Below are 23,611 nucleotides of genomic sequence, written 5' to 3'. Positions count from 1 at the left end.
CATTCATATGTACAGCGTGATGTGAATTCAGGAAAGTCAGATGACTTTTTAAAATGCCTCTTCAGTCTCTTATCTGTGCAGTCACAGATTCTATAATTTGAAATCCAAATGATTGTATTATTGGATGCCCCAACACAGGTCATGCCTTTGCAGAGATGCACAACAAGGCAGTTGACATGAACCACTGGGGTTCTCCAGTTATCCTCAAGACCACTATCAATCTTGTCCCAGTCAAAGGTATGTATACAGTCTTCCTGCTTGCCATTACTGAATGTGGCTGGTGCTTTGCTTTGTCCTCTCTGCCTGGAAGGCCCCAAATCAGAGTCTTCATACTGTAGTGCTTGTGTGGAGCCTACATGTAATTTGTAAAGTAGGTGCACATTTTAAGTCAGTGGATTTTAAAGTGTTGTGTAATATGTGTTATGATACATTTAATACAGATGCGTATTATACATGTATACAAATCCAAAGTTTTTGTCCAATTTTAGGACTTGCTTGTAAGAACCGATGTACTCATCGTGTACTGTATATATATGAAACTACATGCAGTGTAGAATATTTGTTGAAATTTTGTTTTTCTTTCAGAAAGTGAATGTAATTGGCCTGATACAGAGGCAAATCAAAGGAGACGTACCTTCTGTGATCAGCTGGAAGGATATGGGAGTCTGTGCTCCTGTGATGCCCCAGCTCCTATTGATATGAGCCCTGAACCAGTGAGTGACTGATCCTTTAGTTGTGTTATCACCTTGAAGTCCAGCGTTTATTCCATGTTGTTTGCACAATGGAAGAGTGAGCAGCACAATATTTATTTGAAAGCAATATTGACTGGTAGTAACACTTGGTTGGAAGGGAAACCAAAGCACGTATTGCTGGTTGGATTTGTTGCTTACTGAAATTGAGGCTTACTAGTAACTATATGTGGCATGAAGGACTCTGTTATCACTCATGGATCACACCCATTAGATGGATATTGAAGTTGTGCACTTGATCAGTGCATGTCGATAACTCAGTTTGTGTGAACATAGTGACTTTGCCTCTGACTTCGATCACATTATCATGGAATTTGTACAGTGCAAACTTTAACCCTAACCCTCCTCAATCCTTCACCTGTTGGAGGACTGAGGAAGGTTAGGGTTAAAAATGAATGATAAATTGACATACAAATGTACTTAGTGTAATCTCTCCTGTTACTCAAGTTGATCAAATTGTCCTGACTAGGTAGTGTGATGGTGCATTTCTTACGAGATTTCATTTTATACTTTTTGGCGAGCTACAAAGCAAGTGCAAGCCTATGTAATACCGATTTCTGCCTTCTGTCCGTCTGTCCATCCAGCCATCTGCCCTCAAATGTTAAAGTTTTTCCTTGCAGGTCCACAGGTGGGTGTTAAAATGTGCCATTGAGTGCTTGTTTGCTTCTTCTTGAAATTCCATCAGTATTTAAATAGTCTCATATGGCATTAATGCTTAAAAACTTAGGAATTTAATGAAAAAATTATAAAACTTGAATGTTAAGATTTTGAGTTGTATTGTGTACTTACCCTGTAGTACATACAGTATATACGTGTATGTACTGAGCACTCCTATAATGTACATGTATGTATAGACAGTGTTTAGACACATACAAATATCCATGTACAGCATGTGGGGGAAATATAAGGGATGGGGGGGACTCCAAGTGACAGATTAGGATGTTTGTTGGGGGAGGGGTATCTGTAGCAGGAGGATCATGGGGACAAAGTACACATGTACATGTATGTAGAAAGTGGATGAAATGCTGGATAAGGCTGGCGTAATGGTTGGGCTGGATTAGTGGGATGATGGGACAGCCAGAGTAAGAAGCGAAGGGAATGATGGGAAGGGGCGGAGTAGGAAATGGATAGGATGATGGGGAGGATATGGAGTTGGAAATGGACAGGATGATGGGGAGGGAGTGGATTAGAAAATGGATAGGATGATGGGGTGGGATATAAAGTGCAGAACTGTACATGTACCCAGTACTTAAGAGGAATTTTAATTATGCACCATCCGTTAAACTCACAAATGTACTGCTTATATAATCATTTAGGTCTAGTCTGACTGTACTAGCTGGACCCACTTTCTATAGGCATTCCTCTCTCCTGTAAAGAACAGTGATGTAGTCGAGTACTTTTTGAGATCAAGTTCTCTACCAAATATTTAACTAGTTAGAAGGGAACAAAGCTGAAGTACATCGGCATTTGATGGTACATGCATAAAGGTAAGATTACAAAGCAACACAATGACTTCAGACCATCACTATTTGATTAAAATTAACTTTTTACGACAAAAGTACTCAGAGAGTACTTTCCGAGTACTTTTCTCCTCAAAACTTAAATTTTACACAACTGGGAGTGTCTGAAGTCTAACATTTATTTTGTCTTACCTCTTACTCTGCACATTTACCATCAAATGCCTGTGCACTCTGGCTTTATTCCCTCTTACCCAGTTCAGTATTTTGCAGAGAACATTGGTACTCGGAAAGTACTCGACTACAACACTGGTAAAGAACTGTGAAGCCTTTGTACATGTACCTGTATCTCCCTTGGTGGTGGTCTTTGTTGATTTACTTTTAAATGACAGACAACGCTGACTAGGTTTTTTTCTCCTAGAGTACAATGAATTGTATTGCTAAGGTCGATAAAATAGCTTGTACATCTGTATTGCAGTCGTATGTCAACCTATCTTGTAAAAAATTTTGATGAAGCTTTGTTAGTATTTACTTGTTTGATTTAGTTACTGTATTTGTATAACTTGGATGTTTCTTATGTGTTATTACAAGAGAGAAATTCAAATTCATAACAAGCAGCAAGCCATGGCGGCTTTGCCGTTCTAGTTTGTACTTTTTTTCTGTGCACATGGGTCATGGAAGGTTGTGCTGTCTTCACACACTTGTTAATTTCTACCACTTCATCTATTTGCAGTTGAAGAACAATACCATGTTGGATGTTCCAGTGGTGGTCATTGCCAGCAATAGACCAAATTACTTATATCGAATGTTAAGGTCACTTCTTTCTGCTCATGGAGGTAAGTTAGGACTGCAAAACTTGAATTGAAGGCACATGAAAGCAATCGTACAGTGTGGTCGGCAACAATGATATTCAATCTTTTACTAATTGTTTCAAATACTTGCACAAGCTCGCTAGGACATGTTTGTTTCTTGTTACTGTTATTTTAAAAGCAAACTTGTAAGTGATTCTTGCAGAAAAAAATTTAACTGTAATCTAAACCCTGAAAATCGGTGCTGAAATGAGCCCAAGAAAGTGGAGATGATAATAGACATCACATGGCATTCAGGGGTGAGATTTGACCGTTTTTTCCAGATTTTCAAATAAAAAAAAATGGATTCATTACTTCCAGATTTTCTACTTGGCATGGCGTTGCTGGAACTAGAAGACATGTAATATTTCCAAATTTTGAACAAAAGTGAATGCAGGACTTGTGCAAGTTGAAGTTTAAAAGTGCACCCACTCTTGTGTTGTTACTCCCATTGGAATACAATAGATTACTACTGGACATTGGGGGTACATGGTATTGAACCGTAAGAGCTCGGCACAGCTTCGAATTGTACATGTGTTATGCATCGCTATTGGCAGTGTTTACGAAAAACTTGGATGTCATTTAATGCTTGTTGCATGGCTCTTTATTATCATGGTGGAGACCTTTGACTTGATAAAGACTTTAAAATTTTATGGAAACTTTTATGGCTTGAATGTCAGGTGGAAAACGAGGCAGCAAATGGGAAGGCAAATGTTAGGCTAAGAAAAAAGCTCTGCTTCCGATTACATGCCTCTCAAACATCGGTTAGGTAGGTTGGAAAATATTTGGGGGGGGGTAATTTTTGTCCTGATTGAATGGGGACAAAACTATCAAAAAATTGTTGCAAAGGTGGCAAAAACTTGCCTTAATCAATGTAAAAATATAAACAGATAATTCTTGAGAATTATGAACAACTCACACCACTGTGCACAACCTTGGTCAGGTAATCACGACCAGAAACTGGCAAACTATGTCCGTATATCCTGTGGTAAGCGTGCATGATGAATCTAGAGGGGCAGGTGATAAACCTCATGCTGCTGCAGGAAATTTGGTGGAAACACACCGCCTTCAAGTACGAGCATGGTACGAGCAATACAACCTCAAATTAAATTTGTGAGCACAGAAAAATACATACATGGACATGGACAAGAAATCCAGTTGTGTGAATTAACTTGCAAAAATCTTCTTGCAACATCGATGTTTTTGAAGCACAGTTGTAGAGCTGCGTCCAACGTACATCTACACGAAGTGCAGCAACCCTAGTTTAGCTGGGTTGAATAGGTATTTCGATAGTGACTTCTTTGGAATTGGCGCAGTGTGGTGGGAAGCAGCACAGCATTACTTCAATGCGTTGAGCAACGCGCACATTTGTTCACCACTGCAATAGCGAAGCACAAAGGGAACTTGTGATAATAATGGAAACTTCTTTTGAGAAGTTGGGAATGTAAGTAGGAAAACAAATACAAGTGTTTTGACAAGGGATCAACTGGTGTACAGTGTAGGTTTTAACTGCCGATCTGATGTCCAATGTTTTAATCGGAACGTTGGTCAATGTCCAATCCGATCCGATGTTTTTACCAACAATACCTGAAAACGCAACGTTAACAGGATGTTTGTAGGCCTGCTCATAACAACACAAAACCAGTGTACTCCCTTAAAATTTTAAATGTCAGTTTACACATTACCGTTAATAGGATTAGTTTTTTGCCTAGTTGAGAGAATTGTGTACATCACATTGCTGCTCGCACGATACTGACAGTGCTCCGTTGTATTCAAACCCAACATACGCAGTGCATAATACATGTACAGTACATGCAGAATAGACACACAGCACCTAGGGCTGAATCATAGCTAGCCTTTAGTCAAGGCGCGCATGGCACCATTGCACCATGCTCGGCTGGTGCCTTCGCCATTCACTTTGGTGTCTTCGTCATGCCAACGGCAGAGGTGCGCATCGTGTGTCCACACATGCCTTGAGTAAAGCTAAATCGGAGGCTACCTTCAGACTTGGTCACACAACATTTCATGGTGTCACATGCGGTGTAGTTCCCTGGCTCTTTTCAAAAGAAATGGTAAACGTGTACACTGACTGCTCCTTGTCCGCAGTCCGTGTGATGAGTTTTTGCGGCACAAATAACGAAGATTTAATTTTTGGGATACTTAGCGTGTGTTTAACCATGGCATAACTGTTCATTGATCACACCAAATGAAAAAAACTCTGTTTTTATTCATGCTCAAGTAAAAATCTGACATATGTGTTTGCTAAAACTGAGTGCAGAGTTAGTTCCTTCTTCAGTGTAACATCGGCACTCATATCGGCAAGGAAGGTTAAATTTTGCCGATTTGATGTTTTGCCGATGTTGCCGAACATCGGCCCAATTCCGATGTCCGATCCGATCATCAGTTCATCCCTAGTTTTGACATGAAAAAGTTGTTGAAAGGTGTTTTGTGAGAAAACAGAAGACAACAGGATTTTTTTATTATTTCTTTTTTTATGTTTGTTTTTCTAACTTGCTGATACAAATTTTAGGGTCGGGCCCAAAAAAATCTGGGAAACTGGAAGCAGAACTATTTCTTTTTGGCCTTCTCAGGAATTAATCAGAAAAATCAAGTGAGGATGCTGCAGGTACATGTAGTGTGATAAGTTTTTGAAATAAAGGATTGAGGGACATATGCAAGGAAGCATCTTGTTTTCCCCTGATTTTTTATTTTCCTGGAATCTCACCTCTGGACAGTATGCATGTATTTCAAAAAGGAAAGATTGTAAACCATTGATATAAAAAGGGAAATTCAACCTATTTTTCTGTCTTATATTTCTTTTTCAGTGAATCCCAAAATGATCAACGTCTTCATTGATGGCTATTTTGAGGAGCCACTCAAGGTGACCAGACTTTTTGACCTCAAGGGCATCCAGCATACACCAATAGGGTCCAAGGCTGGTCGAATAAGCCAACATTACAAAGCCAGCCTAACGGCTACATTCTCTATGTACCCGGTAGGTTTACTGTCAAACGATGATCAAGGCCCAAGGCTGGTCAGATAAGCCAACATTACAAGGCCAGCCTAATTCTCTATGTACCCTGTACATTTACTGTCACACTATGATCAAGGGCTAAGGCTGGTCAGATAAGCCAACATTACAAGGCCAGCCTCCACAGCTACGGTATATTTTCTGTGTACCTGATAGACATGCAGTCAGGTGTAATAGCTGCTACCCAGTATTGCAAGCATTGAAGGTGATGGGTGGTGGTAACAGTAAACACAAACAGTATACATGTATTAGAGATCTGTTGCACAAAGCAGTGGAAACAAGAGTGACTTTCAATTTGTATTTTATGTTTGGCAGGCATGTTGTTACTCCCATCTTCAGCAGGAGTGGTCAGACTTGTAACAAATCATGCTGCAAGTGGTTCCTAGGAACATGTGTGTACTGTATGTTATCAGAACTAACACAAAGGTGCCCCTTCTTGAACTGTCATATTTATTAGACTGGTCAGATGATGTGACAGCAAGTATTGTAGTTAACAGCTGTGCAAGTAATTGATAACCTTCACACAAGAAGTCATTGTAGTGTTTGTCTTTGATTCATTATTTCCCCCCACAGAATGCCAAGTATGCAATCATTTTGGAGGAAGATTTAGATGTTTCCGAAGACATATTTAGGTAAACACATGTCAGTGCTTTGCATCCTTATCTTTACATCAATTTCTATTTGAGATACTGTGTCCCCTAAACTTAACCGTCATCATAAAATCCTGTGAATGGTTTTGCAGGATTGAGACTGTGTGGTCAAAATACATGTATGTACATGTGTACATGTATGTTGATTGTGAAGGATGCATTGTGTTGTGCTCCTGGGCTGAACTTTGTACAGGTAGCAAGTCTAGATTTTACTTAAAATCATCTGCGCTGCTCCAGGATATCATTCACACTACCTCAACCTGTGGCAGTAACTGCTGGTGGATCTTGAAGATTGAGGCAGTGGTCACCCTGTCATAGCACAAAGTCAAGAAATAATGTAGGATTTGGGAAGATCGTCCAATTTTTACTTGCATTCCGTTGGAGGCTTGAGATGGCCTGAGGATGTATCCTATCCAAGAGGGCTTTGGGTTTGGGTTGAAGATTCATATCCTACACCTCCCTTCTTTAAATCTTCAATGAGAAACGATTGTGAATTGGTTGGTACAATCATTTAATGAAAGTCTTTGACAAAAGAGCTGATTTTGTTTTGCACAAGAATTTGAATTGAGAAATCCTTTGCTGTCAAAGACATATTTTGAGATTGTGAATGAGACTTTTAGGGGCAGTTGTATAGCATTGACAAGGAATGTATTGACTTTTAGGGGGGGGATTTTTATCTTTGTCAGTTATTTTAGTCAAACAAGTTATCTGCTTGAAAGGGATGACAGTCTTTACTGTATATCAGCATGGAATGACCTGGTAAGTGCAACAACTTCTTTGAGGGGTTTTCTTTATGGTTTCACTCGTCCAAAGTTGCCGCACAGCCTGACACACTACCATACCGGTATTTCTGTCACAATGGAAAGATCTAAGTATCAACCTTATTTGGTTATGTTCATTTCAAAATCTGGATCATCCGACATTATTGGGGTTTATAAATGGACAGATAATCCAATGCTTGTTTCATTATATTGTAACACTTTTGTTGTATAGGGTTATGAGCACACAGTTCAAGACTCTACACTACTGTACCGTGTAGAAACCATGCCTGGTCTTGGATGGTTACTGAAGAGGTCACTTTATAAGGAAGAACTTGAGCCCAACTGGCCTACACCGGAAAAGGTACACCATGTCTTTATCCTTACAATGCTCACTCTTGAGGAGGCCAAAAGCTTGCATGCAACTGTTGAAGTGTTTTTGGAAGTTGTAATAGAGCATGGATTAATCCCCACTCAAAGCAGGAGGTGGGTGTAGATACTTTGTAAGGGTTGCTGTTTGCTCAAAAGTGATGGAAATCAGTTATGGAACAAAAGGTACATGTATGCCAACTACAGGCTTGACCAAAATCTAAACTATTAGACTGAAAAGGAAAGATGGCTTTCTTCTTAAATTTGATGGATCGAGTGACTTCCTGGAATACCCTTTTCAGGTTTCATTAGTTGTTGCCATTCAGTTTTTTGTTGCGTTTATCATATATCTTTGTCTCTGGGACAAATTGTTCCTTTACACGGATGACATTTATTGTGATTGAGTGTATTCCTTTTGGTCATGCCTGTATATATGTAGGTTTGGGACTGGGACATGTGGATGCGGACACCGGAGGTTCGTAAGGGTCGGGAGTGCATCATTCCTGACATCTCTAGGACATTTCATTTTGGAGCTAGTGGTCTGAACATGAATAGCCATTTTCAGGTTTGTCTTTAAGTACTAAATGCTTTTCCAAGCTTAAGTCATAAGACATCTTATCTTACCATTGCTTACTGATAATGCATTTTGTAAAGTTTGCAGGAAGTGATGGAGTTCTTGGGTTATATAGCGTCTTTGGACTGTTTTGGGACGGGTGATGATAATCTTGCATAATTCAATAATCTCAAACAATAACAGGCAGTTGCTGTTCAATTTGTTGAATCTCTGAACGAAAAGGTCATCTTTTGAAATCATTGGACAATTTTTTTCATATTCACTGGTTTATTATTAAGTCTTTGCAGCAGGGTTAAAGAGGGGACTTGATATAGTATCAGGTTAATGTAGGAACAGGAGATAAAGTTGGTCCTGTTCCCTTTAAGATGCTCATCCTTTCATTCTGGAAAGGGAAGTTAGTTTTCATGCATAAATAGTCATCAAATCATTGTCTGCGCAAAATGTCATAAAGTATTATCTTATTTGAATGAATATAATCTCAAAATGCACCCGTCACTGTGAATCTTTTCAGCTGAGTTGAACCTATTAGTGCTGAGCCGGCAGTGTATACTGATGTTTTTTTGGAATGGCACTTCCATGCAGCACCTTTGCTGAGCCACATCCTTACCTCATGCAGCCTTTGTTTCTTCATTTGTACCATAATAATTCTCCAATAAATTATTATTATCAATTTTATTAATCATTTCTGGTAATGACACCAAGGATTCCTCAAAAGCGCTCAAGGCGCTGTAGCTTGCAAGCCTGAAGAAACCTGTAGAGAGGAGACAATGAGAATAAGAAGCAGTTGCAGTTTTAGAAGTGGGAGAAAAACTCTATATGTTCTGAGTAAAACCCACGGAATCAGGTAGGGACTGAAAATGTAATCCATGTGTGGACCAGGCCGGGATTCGAACCTGGACCGCAGAAGTGGAAGGCAAGGAAAACACCACTATGCCAACAAGTGTAAACAATGGTTTAAGAAGAGAGTCGTGCATGGAGTATGGCAGTTAAGTGTCATATTGTCCAAGTTATCTGTCTGCAAAAAGAATATTACACAATGAAAAAAAAATTGTTTACACAATGGTGAAAAAGTTGAAGGCAGAAGTTAATGGTGCATTGTATAGGAAATTGAATTGAGTCAAGTGTTCATGACCATTGTACATACTACAGGAACTGTATTTCAAGAAACACCCTTATAACACAGTGCCTCATGTGAAGCTAAAAAACCTGGAGGGTATGACCCGGGAAGCTTATGAAGACCAAATGCATAGATTGATCAGCAAGGCAGAAGTGCTCGACCACTCGTTAAATCCCTGTGAAGAGGAACGCTTCATACCTAAATTGAAGGGCAAGTCTTGTGTCATGTACATTCAGATGTACTCTGACAATGACTATGAAACATGGCTTGCAGTTGCAAAGGTAAGTATGCTAGGTAATGTTGGAAATTATGACAGTGAATGTTTCGATTTTGTTACATTTTTTGCAGGGTTTTGGATTAGTACCTTAACTTTCAGGATATTTGTTAAGATAAATATCACTTAAACCTACTGATATCCATTACATAGTCCCAGGAAATTTTAATTTGTACCATTGGGTTGAGGGTAAAGGCATGTAACCCTGTCTGCCAGTAGATCTTACAGTGATGCCTAGTGAATACAGCATACAACTTCCATACCTCTCCATGTGTATTTACCTTTTGCTAGTCTTGGTGCCAAATTCTTATTGTTAACCTATACTTGAATGAGTGAATTGTGTTTTATTGAGTAGAATCCAAGTCAATTTTTTGTCATCACATTACGTAAATAGCTCCTACGTAATGTGCCTCAAGGTCTTGGATTGCTGTGAAATCTCACTGATTCTTGCATGCTGTTTGTAAATAGCCATTGTTTCTAAAGAATCTGTTACCTCACGTTTCCTCAACAGTGCTTCCGCATTTGGGATCTAGATGCAAGGGGCTTCCACAAAGCATCATGGCGAATGTTTATGAAGGAATCACCGTTATTTGTTGTAGGCTTTCCTGCATCCCCTTACGCGTGAGTTTAATACCAGTCTTTTATGGTTCCATTTGATGTCGTTAGTAACACTGAGATATACCGTCTGAAGGTGTTACTCATAAATAATGGCAAGGAGAGTTGTAAGGCAAGAAGTTAACATACAGAATTGCTAAGCTAGTTGATCAGCTGAGAATGAGTTGCAAGCAATACAACACGTCATGCAGACCATTTCCCTTTTTAAGAAGAAAAATGTTTTTTTATGTTGAGTACTTTCTTTTTCAGCAGTTTCACGAACTCAACAGCAGGGTTGCCAATGTGAGAAAAATTATAAATAAAAAATTGAGGAAGCCCAAGGAATCAGGTAGAGACCGCAAAAGATGAAAGTCACTAAGATGGAAAGAGTTAAAAAGGCATCACTGCTCCAGCTTGACTCAGTGCACACTTTGTGACCAGTGACTATTAGTGGGAATTTAAAATTACATAAAGTGACTGTTACTGGAATATTTTGCCCAACTCCCCAATGTGAAATTCCATTTGAAGTCTTTGATTGTAGTTTAAAACAAGCCAGCTGACCCCATTAAGCTTAGTACTGTAGTTGAGTGGAAATATTAGCGCTAGTAAGCAGGAAGTCATTGATTAAATTGCATTGGTTAAGAATAGAATGCACTATTTTAACCTTTATTATTGATCCTTCAGGAAATATAAACCTATAGATGTGAAGCCGATCTATCTGAAGAAACAAAGCAAGACCAAGTTACGCTGAATTTGTGGGGATTATTAGCATGAATCTTTGTGCTGATTCAACACACTCATCGGAAGTAGTCAACCAGTCTAACTCTGTAGGTCAGAGTGGTGATTCACAACCTTTGTCCCTGGCCACATCTCGTCAGACAGTGATAGGTATTGTGAACCAGTGTTGTCAAGGTCTCTTTCAGGCCCCTAAGTCAACTGAAATGTAATGTTCTTGTAGTTGGAATCTAGTGTTGGTATCAAGGCTATGCCAGTTTGAAATCAGTACGAATAGTAGTGAGTATACACAACTTCTACCAGTATGTGATTAATGTAGGAATATGGAAAAGAGTTCAGACTTTTTGATGCTCATTTGTGATCCATAATGAGTACTTGGACGAGACTCGGTTCTCTCTGCCCGTAATAAGTACTTGGACAAGACTCGTTTCCCTCTGCCCATAATGAGTACTTGGACAAGACTCGTTTCCTTCTGCCCATAATGAGTACTTGGACAAGACTCGTTTCCCTCTGCCCATAATGAGTACTTGGACAAGACTCATTTCCCTCTGCCCATAATGAGTACTTGAACAACATTCGTTTTCCTCTGTACCAAATGATATCTCACTGTAATTGTCAGACATGAAAGAGGACTTGACTACAACACTTTTGTGAGTCTCTGAAACATAGAAATTAATGTGGTACATGTATGTACCAAACATGGATCTTGATGCTGCCCAGATTGTGCAGTTAGGAGGATATTGAACTGTATGGAGGACACTTCTGTTATGATGAGATCATTAGCTTTTTTGTCTGTAAATTTGTTCCTAAGGAAAGTCATTCTGTTACTGTGTTGGTGAGCAGTGAAATTAATTCTTGATTAATGTGTCTTTTCAACCTACAAAAGTTGACTTCACTATGTAAATATTTATCCCATAGAAGTACTTTTGGCTTCTGGTCTGAAAGGCAAACTGTAATGTCTTTTGTAGCAATTTATTTGTATTATTTTGTCATTAATTGTTATGACCGTTTTATGCTGGATTTCAAATAGCCAGTTGACCGCTACTGAAGACAAGCTCTTTGAAAGGGGACTTATAAACTGCACAGAAACAATTTCATTTGATATCAAGCTAGAGAAGAATGCCTTGCTAGTTTCACCAACATATTCCAAATGTGAGGGAGTTAACTGCTTGCCTTAAACACAGTTTCCAATGAACCACGTTGCTGTCAGCTGCTAGCCTGTGTGTGGAGAGAATCTGATTTCAAATATGATTTTCTCTCCTTTTGTTCACATTATTGTTTTAATTCAGCCTATTTTTAAATCGCTTATTTTTGTCTTCACTGAAAGTTTTGCCATTTTGTATAAAAGCCATCTCAGGACTAGAAAATGTCAAAAACCAACTGAATAATTGTGTGTGAGTTGTTACTACATAATTGACAGATATTTTGTAATGATGATTTGGTTATTGAAAATTAACAAACTAATATATAAGCACAAGAATTGCTAATTTAAGTTCTGATTGAAGTTTCCCTGAATTCGATTTATCTGCTCTCTTTCTGTTTTTTTCCTCCTTCCATTGTAATTGTTCAGATCAGCAAACAGTTTGTTCATATAGCTTCATGAAATATCTTTTCTCTTCCAGTAGATGGAGTTTTAAAAATTCTAAAATAAGAATTTCTCTGTTTAAATAGATACACCTGGTTGGCGAATAACGTAACATTGTCAAACTGCAATTTAGTTTCCCCTGTCTCCAACACACAATTTTCATGAAATTGTCTTGTAGGCAGTACACTAGTCAACCAGGCTGTCCCACAGCATACAAGCATTAGAATGCAGCAGAGTTGTTATATTTGTAGGGATGCGTATATGAATACAGCTAAAAAAGTGAACCTGTGTACTGTACAATTATTGCTACTCTTCAGTTAGGTTTCATTTACTAATGTGCAGTCAAAAGGGCCTAATGCTGTGTTCCAGTCATGTGCTTGTTCTTCAGAGCTTGACTGTGCTGTGTATTAGGTACTACACAGGGCATATGTATTGACTTTGTAGATACATGTTTGTGATAAGTGAGTGGTAAACCTTGACGTGAGAAATATAACATGGTTGGTAGTAATTCAAGACCTCTGAAAGGGACTTGTAACGTTGCTGAGAAGAGCCAGTTTTTTGTGATACATTTAGAAGGGTTGCATGAAAGGCAGTCACTGTAGACTGAGACATGAAATAGTCACAGCTGGCATGACAGTGTACATATGTTTACTAGTGTTATTATACACAAAATACCGCATTTTCTTAAAGTTATTTGTAAAAGAGTTTTGTTGTTTAGCAAGGCTACAGGTACTTGCAAGTTACATTTGTAAAATTTAATATTTGTAGGCATAAACTAAGGCAAGAGAGTTATTACAAATGAAATCAATTGTGCAATCACCCATTTCACAGGGTAAACAAATGAGAAACTTGATAATTTCCAGTATTATTATAAGGATAGTCAGTTTCATTGGTTTCATCTCTGGTACAGGTATAACTCCTAGGCTGTTTACATATGCTAAAAATAACTTAACATTTTTTAGGGTCTTCTCACCCAAAAGAAATGGCCCTAGAAGTCAGCTTGTATAAAAACCCTAGCTGTTGTCCTTTCACTCCATCGGTATAAATATTTAATACTATTTGTTTAGATAAGACTTGAAGCTATGCATGGTGGAAGTACTAAATTAGGTTAGGCTTGCGGTGGCACCATGTACAAGAAAATATCTCTAAACTGTTTGTTTAGTTCTTCACAAACTAGTGAGTTGAAAGGAAAACCAGCCTAGGCTTGCTTTAAGAGGAGTCATCTCAACTGCTTGTAACTATCACACAGTAAAGATTATGTAAGGTCATACTGTGTGGTTGAGTCCCATTAGAACAATCTTGTAAAGGTTAATGTGAAGCAGTAATCAGTAGGGGGATTGCTAGTTGTGACACCTTGGAGTCAGTTCTGTTGAACTAGTACCACTGCTGCATGGAATCCATGTTTATAGTGTATGTCACAGGCTACATGTACATGTATGTACAGCAAGCTGGTCTTGCTTGTAAGTTATAGACTTATTACGGACTGCAGTGAAACTAAATCAACCCTGGACTTTTTGTCACCATTTCTTTGGGGGGGGGGAGGAAGCACATGCCACCATTTGTGGAAGACTGAACATTTGTCATTGCTTTGTAAAAGCAAACTTAAAGTATCCCTGTGACTTTCTCAGTTGTTTCAAATCAAATAATGTGCTGTGGAATGCTGTGTCTAAATAATTCAAACGAGATAAAATCCCAAACCAACATGAAGTTAAAAAGTTGGTATCTTCATAGATTCAGTATAATTGCTGTTCTGCTGACTGACTTTGGTGGAGATTTCATGAAACCATTTTATTTCCAAAGTCAAAATGTAAATACAATAGAACCCCTCCAGTCAAAAATTTGGAAATTGCAAGAGTATTCAGTTCAAATCACTACTGTTGCATTTGGACCAGTATCACCTTTGATTTACCTTTGGTCTAAAATGTGTAAATATGTTATTTATTGTATGCTTGACCCGCAAGCTTGTGCATGTATTTTGAATTACTTGCCTCAAGTAAGCTAGAGTAAATGGGCACAAGGTGCTATATAATATGATGTGCCAGTAGTTGATTTAGAATGCCCAGACTTGTTTGGAGACTGTATATGATCTCATTGTCCCTGGTGGGGAAGAACAGCACCCTAGTGTATCTTCATTCTCTCCTTGTTCTTAAACTTGAGAAACAGTGAGTATAGAATGATATGGTACATGTTTTTCATCTCAGACTCTGAGACACTTTTAATCTGGGCCCCGAGTGTTATGGATAGTTTTTCTGATAGTTCATGTGATTTAATACCACAGTTCATTCTACTCTTCTGCTGGAAGTGTCCATGCTAAAGAGGAAATGTCTTTATCATCTGTATTCAAAACTGTCAACCCGGTGTTCATCAATCAAACATTAGGAATCATAGAACGCTACTAAGGCTATGCCCACAGTTTATAGATAACAAAACCAGAATGCTTTCTACAGAGGACCAGGCAATAGTTTTTCTTCTGTGATTTCCACACTGAGTTTTATAAATTAAGAATTTATTCTCCTGAAGATTTAATTGGAGATGATACTTGTGGTGATGGTGATGAATGATGCATGCATGGTTGCCATGACAGCAGTTAATAATGATATTTGTTATGAAAATCATCACAGTAATGGTAACATTGAGATATATAGTACTGGTTAAAGTACAGTTGATAACAGCAATGGCAAGGATTATGGTAATGTTGATGGGTGATAGTTACGCTAATAGTGACCATTTGCAAAACAGTTTTGTGTCAGAGGCACCACCCATTGGTACTACATGTACCTTGGAGTGTTAGACTGGTTCTCATTTCTGTATTATTTTCCTCTTACTGGAAATGAAATATATCATGTGTATGAAATTTGGCGTGAGAACCAATCAAATGAAGTTCTATTCAACGGGGAAAAGAACGAACAATTCGGTGACGTGATCAGTGATCCACTGATCAGATGATCGTGATTTATGCACATATTGTATAGAACTTGTTGATGGTACTTTGGCAAAAACAGTAGAATTACTAAATAACAAGAGATGCACTTGTGGCAAATGAGCAAGAATCTGTGGGTGAGGTGTAGTGAAATGTTTACAATGCGCAGTTTACTGGAACCTGTTCTCATACTTGTGACAAGTGTACAAAGTAACTTGTGTAACCATGCATGCGTATATCATCATAGATACACCTGTCACATCATTCTTAATTTGCATAAGATTTCCAAACAAAAAATAGTTTGAAAAAAGATGTTCATAATGTTAGCATCAATTCATGTGTGTAAATTCTGAGTCTTAACTCAGGGGTACCCAGTAGAAGGGCATGGACTAAAAGCAACATAAGGAAACAAGATATGGTTCATACCTGGATCCTTCAGAAGGAATTTGCAGCTGATCAGAGGCTAACTACTTTGTAGTACAAACAAAATCATTCAAATAATACAAAACCAAATAAAGTCCAACACTATCTGTGAAGAGTAAATTGAACCACTTATCCTAGCTGCACCAGTGTTGTTTGTATTGGGAGTCTAACTGAACTCAGAATTGGAAGCACATTTGATTTTAAAAACATAAAGCATTTGCATTATATTCTTGTCTTTTACTTGTGTATGCAATATTGCTCTCACCTATGCACTTCAATACATGCACTCTTTTTAATAATAATGTTTCTTGGGTTAATAATTCAGAATGACATCATTAAGAGGTATTTGGGTGGTTAATTGATACTACAAATTGTCTTTAGTGAAATTTTGCTTGATTTTAAGGGCTGGATAAAACTAAATTGTAAATAAAGATGACTTTGGTTGGCCCTTGGCTGATATGGATGGCACTCAAGCACCAAAGTAATAGGAGATATATGTACACTATGTAGTGACGTTTCCAAGTAAGATGGTGTGCCATTGTGTGCGGGCTTATCCACCCAAATCAGTGGAAGTGGGATCCACAGTTGAGAAAAGAGGAATTTTTGGTTTTGTTTGGAAAGGTGCTTTTTTGAAAGGGAGGGGGGATGATCCTACTGAACCCTATGCTAAAAACCTAAATTGATAGGATATATTGACAACTGTTACCTGGTTTCTTCACAGTGTATAATTGTGTATAGTGTATCATGTCAGTAGCTACAGTGTAATATGCATGATGGTTCCAAGAATTTTTTTGAACAGAATTAGTAATGGAGTCCACGTAAAATCTCTTGGATGCTACCTACTTATAGTTTTCTTGATTCCTCTTTTATGTAGTATTGTGTGAGGAACCATTTTAAACTGCTAAGATCAATATTCTAAGCCTCTTCACCATCAGTCAAGAATATGAATTATGTTGTATTCCAGTTCATCAAAGTGCTATATTTTTGGTGCAGATTGGTTTTTGTCTTCACATTTGTTTATGCGTGCCATTGCATATTAGAAATAAAAATGTATTTGTACTAACACTTCTTGTACTCACTGAGTAATATTTTCCCAGGTTTTTAACTTCAGGTACTTTGCTTTGGCAGTAGTAAGAAATTCAAAACAAGATCAGTTGCATTTCATTTTACTTTTTGTGATTAGTTGCAGTGAAAATCTGTTGATCTTATTTAAATGACTTTCGTATCATTCCATGAAAGGCTGAAGTCTGGGCACTGTTTCATCATAAATGGCATTTTTAAAAGATCAGTGTTTCACTTTATCATAGGTATGCCACGTGATCCGCTCAACCAGGCTTTTCATAATTTGGGATTGTGTTCTAGGTAGCTACCAAAACAGAGATGACAAGGGAAACTGTTTGGTTTAAATGACTTGAAGTTCTGCAAGATGGGAATACGTGTATGTGCAAAAATGAGGCTTGGGGCTTCTAACTTATCCCTTCTGTAAAGTGTTGTTTCAGAAAGAACCATTGGTAAGAATCCTTTCGCAGTGTTTAATTCTCGAGTAGCCGGGTTATTTTGGCCCGTTTCACAGCTGGTTGGGGCATATTCTGTCTCCTCCCCAAGAAATCGGCTGTGCTACTCATTTTGTTGAAACTTGGCATGCATGTAACAACACTCATTTTCATTGTAAAGATGGTTTTGTTCGTCATTGGAAGGTCAAGGCTACTTGTGTGCCAGCCCATGTGCATTGAACACTGAAGTGGAAAAAGTATACATATTTTGGCTGACCTGTCTTAGAAAAATGCATGCTGTGCAAGAACGGCATGTTCGCTTTTCACTAAATTGGTGCCAAAATGACCGCATAGAATTACTCTAAGAACTTCTACAGACTCAGATAGATGTACTGAAATACAGATAGACAAATATGGACAGACGAATTCGATGACAAGTACATCGGCAAAGTTCCAATACCATTCAAGTGGATTATGGCTCTTTTTTTAATTAATGTAATATACAAAAGCAAGCTTTGGGTTAATATTTCTTAAAGGAACAAAATACATTAAACAAACACTAATGTATTAGTTATAAGGTTACAACCAGGCATATGGCCAGAAGTTAACAACAAAATCCTCTAATATTTTTCAGCAGTGTGGCGACTGCAGCAAGCAAGTCTTTTTAAATTAGTTATCCCTGAAAAAAACGCAAAATATAAAAATCTTAAAACGTAGACAAAGATTTTGGGGAGAGGCAGTTACCCAAAACAAAAATGGATCACAAGGGAAGAATCTGGGAGAGACAGTTTTCAACATAAATGACTTCAACCAAAAGCTTTAACATGTTTGCAGTCTTATTCATATTTTGAACCACTGTATCCATGCTCTAAGAAAACGAATTCTTGCCCTGGCTCTAACCCAAATGCCAATCTCTAGTCAGTGTACCTCTGAAGGCATACAGGGACTGCATGGAGAATTGTGTTACTTTCCTCCGCAAAGCATGTGACTTAAATTATGCAGATGGTTGCGAAAGATCAAAATGCCTATGACAAGTAAATATTTAATGAAAACTACTGAGTATCTAATTTAAAATTGTTCACATTGTGAATATTAAAAAGTTATTGCAGGTCATGCAGTCACTTCTGGAGCCAAAGCCCTGAATATTTAACGAGATACAACCATAAAGCAGCACTGGTAGGATAGTTTGCAATGATTCATTTGTCTTAACTATATCTGCAGTTGATGTTTACAGCTCAGTTACTTGAAATATACTTAGTCATGATAAAATAGTTTACAGTATCAAAACAGCATAATTTTTGAAGCTACAAAATTGTTTGATTTGCAAATCTTAATAGTTTCAAGTAAGTACTTGTTTTCTTTTGGCATATATATGCTTGAATGTATTCAGAACACAACTGGGCTGATATTGAAAATTGCAAATGGAAGTGAGAAGTTAACAAGGGAGGCTTTTTCTTTACTTTTAACAAAGCTGAGCAACAGATGATAGCATTTTAAATTATTAAATTAAAAACAAAACGTTCAACTAGTAACAGGTTAGTTCTTCAACAGCAGGCTAATATACCAGTGAAACTGTAGCTAATGGAAGAAACTTCCTACGAACTTAGCTATCAATTACATGTTGAGTATTTCACTGATATAAATTCTTACAGTTTGTAAATGCTAACATGATGTTTCCTTAAATTGCTACATAATTTCAATAATACAGTAAAGAGCATGGATCCACATTAACAACGACCTGTGACTGCATGTACATGTATACAATTACTGCCACTGATTGAAAATTGAATAAATCCTGGGTTTTTTTATTGGACAAAGTGAACTCACGCGTCATATGAGTAAAACAAAATTTAAGCCTTTGCTCATGATTAAAACTTGATGTGAACAAACATTAAAGGTATAATGACTAGTTCGGCAAAGTTGACTACAGTGTACCACTGCTTGAACTAACGACTCAGCAGTTCTCGTACTATGAACAAAATGATACAAATATCCTTCAGACCTCTCTCATTCAGTATTACAGATGGCACACTTTGATATCACTTATGAGTAAAAATAAATTGGAATTCACCACAACAATTTTTGAGTTAGAAATCCTTAAATCTTGCACAATGTAAATCAGCAGGCACTTTTTTCAACCACATTATGTCCTAGCTTTGGTCAAGGTATTCGTCATTACATGCATTAGCCAGACTGCACAAGCTAGTTATCTATAACCTCCTGCCAAACAGCGACCTTGCGCAGACAGTGTGATATGTCAGTCAGCTGAACCTGCATATCCAGTGTCGGACTACTCGTACTTGAACTCGAGTACAATTCGCGTACCAATTATGGCAATAAGTACTTAGCCCGTACTCAATCACGAGTACTCGGGGAAAAAACCCAAGTACTCAGCACATACTCATAATTTTGTACTTGAATTCGTCCTTAAATGTGACAAATTGTACTCGGTTAACTTGATCCCAGTCATGCAGTACTCCAAAAAGAAATTGGGATTTTTTTATATTAGTTTTTCGATACTAAACTTTGACCGAAAATTTCACGTGTAAGCTACACGTTACAAGTCACACAGTGTTTTTATTATTTCTGCCTCGTATTCATGAATGGATGTTGGCATGGTATCGCTGGTGTACATGAATTCATATTTCCATGATGTTTTAGTTTTACAATGTACTCAGATGTACTTGATTATCTTTGTACTTGTACTCGGCTCGTACTATGACTCTGAAAAACTAAAAACTTGGATTTTTGGCCCAGGACTTGATTAAAAAGTACTCAAACTTGGTCTATACTTGGCACTGTGTGTACTCGGAAAACTTGGTGCTCGAATTTTGATACTTGACTACATCACTGCGCATATCACACTGACTGCATGGGGTTGCAGTTCGCCTTGATTTTTCCACTGCACACGGACAGCTAGCCAGTGCAGCTAATGATGAATGCCTTGATCAAGGTTGATGTCCATGTTTATCAGGATGTCACACTGAGTGGTATATCAACATGATGAGGCACATGAGAGACTAGTCAGTGAACATTTATTCTCAATTGTAAGCTTAAGTGAATTGAAACTAGGACCAGTTGGAATATATCAATCACCACTTATTTGTCATCTAAGATCACATGAGGTGATATGTTGGGGATTGTTTTAAAAAAGGAGTTCCAAACTGACAGGCAGCAATCAATGGCAACTGATCTACATCAAGTCTTGCATGACCTGAGCAGTTCTCTGCTTATTGCTAATAGTTCCATCTTGACAGAGGCAAATTGTAGACTGTTTACGAGGTGACATGGAATTCAACTTTACTGCATAATGCAAATTGCTCTGTAGAAATGGAATTTTGAGTTTCCATGTCTAATTAACCCTCCAGGTCACTGTAGCATATTTCGAAAATGTTATAGATACACAGAAATATTTCAGAATCTAATCAAACAGATGATAAAAACATGAAATTACATGAACCTGTGTTCAGAAAAAGAAAGACATTTCTAATTAACCTTACCAGGACTCCTCTAAATCTTTGAAATACTCTTTTGTCTTCACTATCCTCTGAACCAAGAAAGACTTATCTAAACTGAAAGAATTCACTCAAACTAGCAAAAAGATCGACATGGTGGGTTTTAAAATTAGTGCTGGCTTCCACACACAATCCTCACATCTGGGGGCTAAATCAAATTTAAAAAAAGGACTACAGCACTCCCTGTCCCTTTCCAAAATGTTTAAGATTAAGAACAAATTGGTGGTCATGCCATTAGTGAACTAAACGATATGGCAGTACACATTTCACCAAGATGAAGTTGCTGTACATTTGTCAGTAGCAAAATTTGGGTGGGAACACAAGCAGAGAGTTTTTCTAGCACATCCACAAATACATACAGGTATTTATCCTGAACAAATGGGTTAATAGTAAGAAGATATCATCCATTTGTTTTTTTTGGGGGGGGTCTTTTCACATGAGTACAAAAGCTCTCTTTCTTCAATCCCTCCCAGAGTAAAAAACAGAAGAAAATGAAAAAAAGAAAAAACAAAAAAGAGGATGGCAAAGGTATTGCTTTGTCATTTCAGCTGGTACGTCCAGGTTTTCTTTGCCTGACCATATTCTGGGAGTAAGTGTACAAGATACCATTTATCGGGGGTACTTCCTGGAAAGTACATGCAATTACTTTAAAAATATCAAGTATTCAGTCAAAATGAATTTTCCTGGTCTTTATGTAGCCTGCATATTAAATATTGTAATGATTTTTGATTTTTGAAAAACCATATCAGACTGTTGGAGGCTCTGATACACTCTCTTTTTTTAATCTAAGACATAATGGATGTTACACTTTGTAATACATGTACACTGTAAGTGTGAAGTCATGTTACAGGTCTATTACCATGACCAAGACTAGTCACCATCACCTTAGAGAGTCCGTTTAACTCAAATAATCTATGGTAGCGGTGGCAACAGGTATTTCTGGAAGACCCGTGTGTGCATGTAATTCAAGCTATCATCACAATACTGGCCTGAATAATGTCACATATGTGCGAGGGGGGGGGTTTACTCACAGTTTGGCAGAAATACATAATGCCAACTTATGACACTTTTTGAAAAGTTTATACAGAGTGTTAACCAATCTCCCAGTGCATATGTTCTGTATCCTCATGAAAAGGTGGAAAAAGGGAAGCTCCTTTAAACACAGATGGTATTTGAGTAACTCCTTTCCAACTGGTCTCTTATCATTTCTCTGGACTGACCAGTTTATACAAGCTACTATCTCCTGTGGAGTAAACAAGAAACAAACACAACTAAACAAACAAACAAACACACTTCTTTACCCTTCCTCTCGATCCCTTCCTTTGAAGTACTTTTTCATGGCCATCTAGCACAGCTCAAGTAAGATTCTTCTCATCCATGACCACCTCAATCAAAATCAGAAATGCTGCCTCTGGATTTATTTTCTGAATTACATTGTATGTTTTGAATATTGGTGACAATAATAATGCAAAGTGTTGAAGAATTTATTAGAATTTCATCTTTATAAATAGAAACAACAATATAAGGAAAGGACCCCCATTGTGCCCAGCTGGAAAATTTCAAATATTCCAGTCAAATATACATCCCTTGTGAATTTTACTTTCAGAGAGATGGTCAAACAGAAGTATTTAAAAAATATATATTTCATCAACCTTTATCAGGCTATGTGACACTCTTGAGATAATCTCATGTTAAGTCCAATACAACCTAAAAGTCAGCACCTAAATATTGGAGTTGACATAACAAAATTTTGAATAACAACAAAAGCACTACAGTACTGCAAGACAGGGTGCAAAAATAGTGGCTTTACTCTATGTATAAAAATAGCAACTGAGAATGCTTACAGTACACAAAAGTAGTGAGAAATTAAAGAGCAAGTACGTGTATCATATTTCCTGAATTAGACCATCCACTGATCACATAAATGCTTGAAGTCACATTACTTCCCATCATTGGTCATATTAGGTTACTTGCAATGTTAAGGCTACAGGGCTACAAAAACAGTGGCTTATGGTTATACATGTAGTTGGGTTACAAAGAAAGAAATATGCTACAGAATACAAGACAACCAGACTTACAACTACTTACATGTACAACATTCATATTATTTCGTACAATCTGTGATTGGATTTGAATTACATTTGCACCATTACATTAGAGGCTTTCCTTCATAAAATGTGCCTTCATCTGCCGCAATGAATTTTATAAAAACAAACCACAGTAAAACAAATGAAAATTATACAAAATACAAAAGACTGGGACAGCAACCCCCAACTCCCACACATGAACAGATGTATCTTTAAGCACAATGATTGACATTTCTGCCCTCTGATGCATCTTGGTATAGGTCTAGAGTCTCGTTATCCAGTAGAACATTACGTATGCATCCCAAAAAGCCGATGGTGTAACGCTTCAAGGAACGCTCTGCAATGTCCTTCATGCCCCCTGCAGCAAGGTAATTCATGACAATACATGTATGTTCAAATATAATTACAATGTAACCAAAATTGTTACGTAAG

The 23,611-nt window shown here is 37.7% G+C and overlaps 2 protein-coding genes across 2 annotated transcripts in view; one reads left to right on the top strand and one right to left on the bottom strand.

The window, feature by feature from the left end:
• pomgnt1 (protein O-linked mannose N-acetylglucosaminyltransferase 1 (beta 1,2-)) overlaps nt 1-17,149 on the top strand; it is a 39,691-nt gene extending 22,542 nt beyond the window's left edge. Inside the window, exons 7-17 of the mRNA XM_022236520.2 lie at nt 139-237; nt 586-713; nt 2,940-3,042; nt 5,880-6,049; nt 6,659-6,717; nt 7,422-7,494; nt 7,729-7,857; nt 8,302-8,427; nt 9,586-9,834; nt 10,339-10,448; nt 11,106-17,149. Coding sequence (XP_022092212.2) covers nt 139-237; nt 586-713; nt 2,940-3,042; nt 5,880-6,049; nt 6,659-6,717; nt 7,422-7,494; nt 7,729-7,857; nt 8,302-8,427; nt 9,586-9,834; nt 10,339-10,448; nt 11,106-11,172 — 1,313 coding nt within the window. The 3' untranslated portion in view covers nt 11,173-17,149. The remainder of the gene's footprint in view (nt 1-138; nt 238-585; nt 714-2,939; nt 3,043-5,879; nt 6,050-6,658; nt 6,718-7,421; nt 7,495-7,728; nt 7,858-8,301; nt 8,428-9,585; nt 9,835-10,338; nt 10,449-11,105) is intronic.
• An 879-nt stretch (nt 17,150-18,028) lies between these two features.
• Nucleotides 18,029-23,611, bottom strand: part of LOC110980152 (pikachurin-like) — an 85,363-nt gene continuing 79,780 nt past the window's right edge. Inside the window, exon 14 of the mRNA XM_087144559.1 lies at nt 18,029-23,537. Within this exon, the coding sequence (XP_087000685.1) occupies nt 23,392-23,537 (146 nt within the window). The 3' untranslated portion in view covers nt 18,029-23,391. The remainder of the gene's footprint in view (nt 23,538-23,611) is intronic.

Source organism: Acanthaster planci, linkage group LG12 (genome assembly GCF_054643075.1).
Source record: "Acanthaster planci isolate LZ-2023a linkage group LG12, COTS_SCS, whole genome shotgun sequence".
NCBI classification, from domain to species: Eukaryota; Metazoa; Echinodermata; class Asteroidea; order Valvatida; family Acanthasteridae; genus Acanthaster; species Acanthaster planci.
Note: the sequence above shows the minus strand (reverse complement) of the source record. Positions and strands in the feature narration are given on the sequence as shown.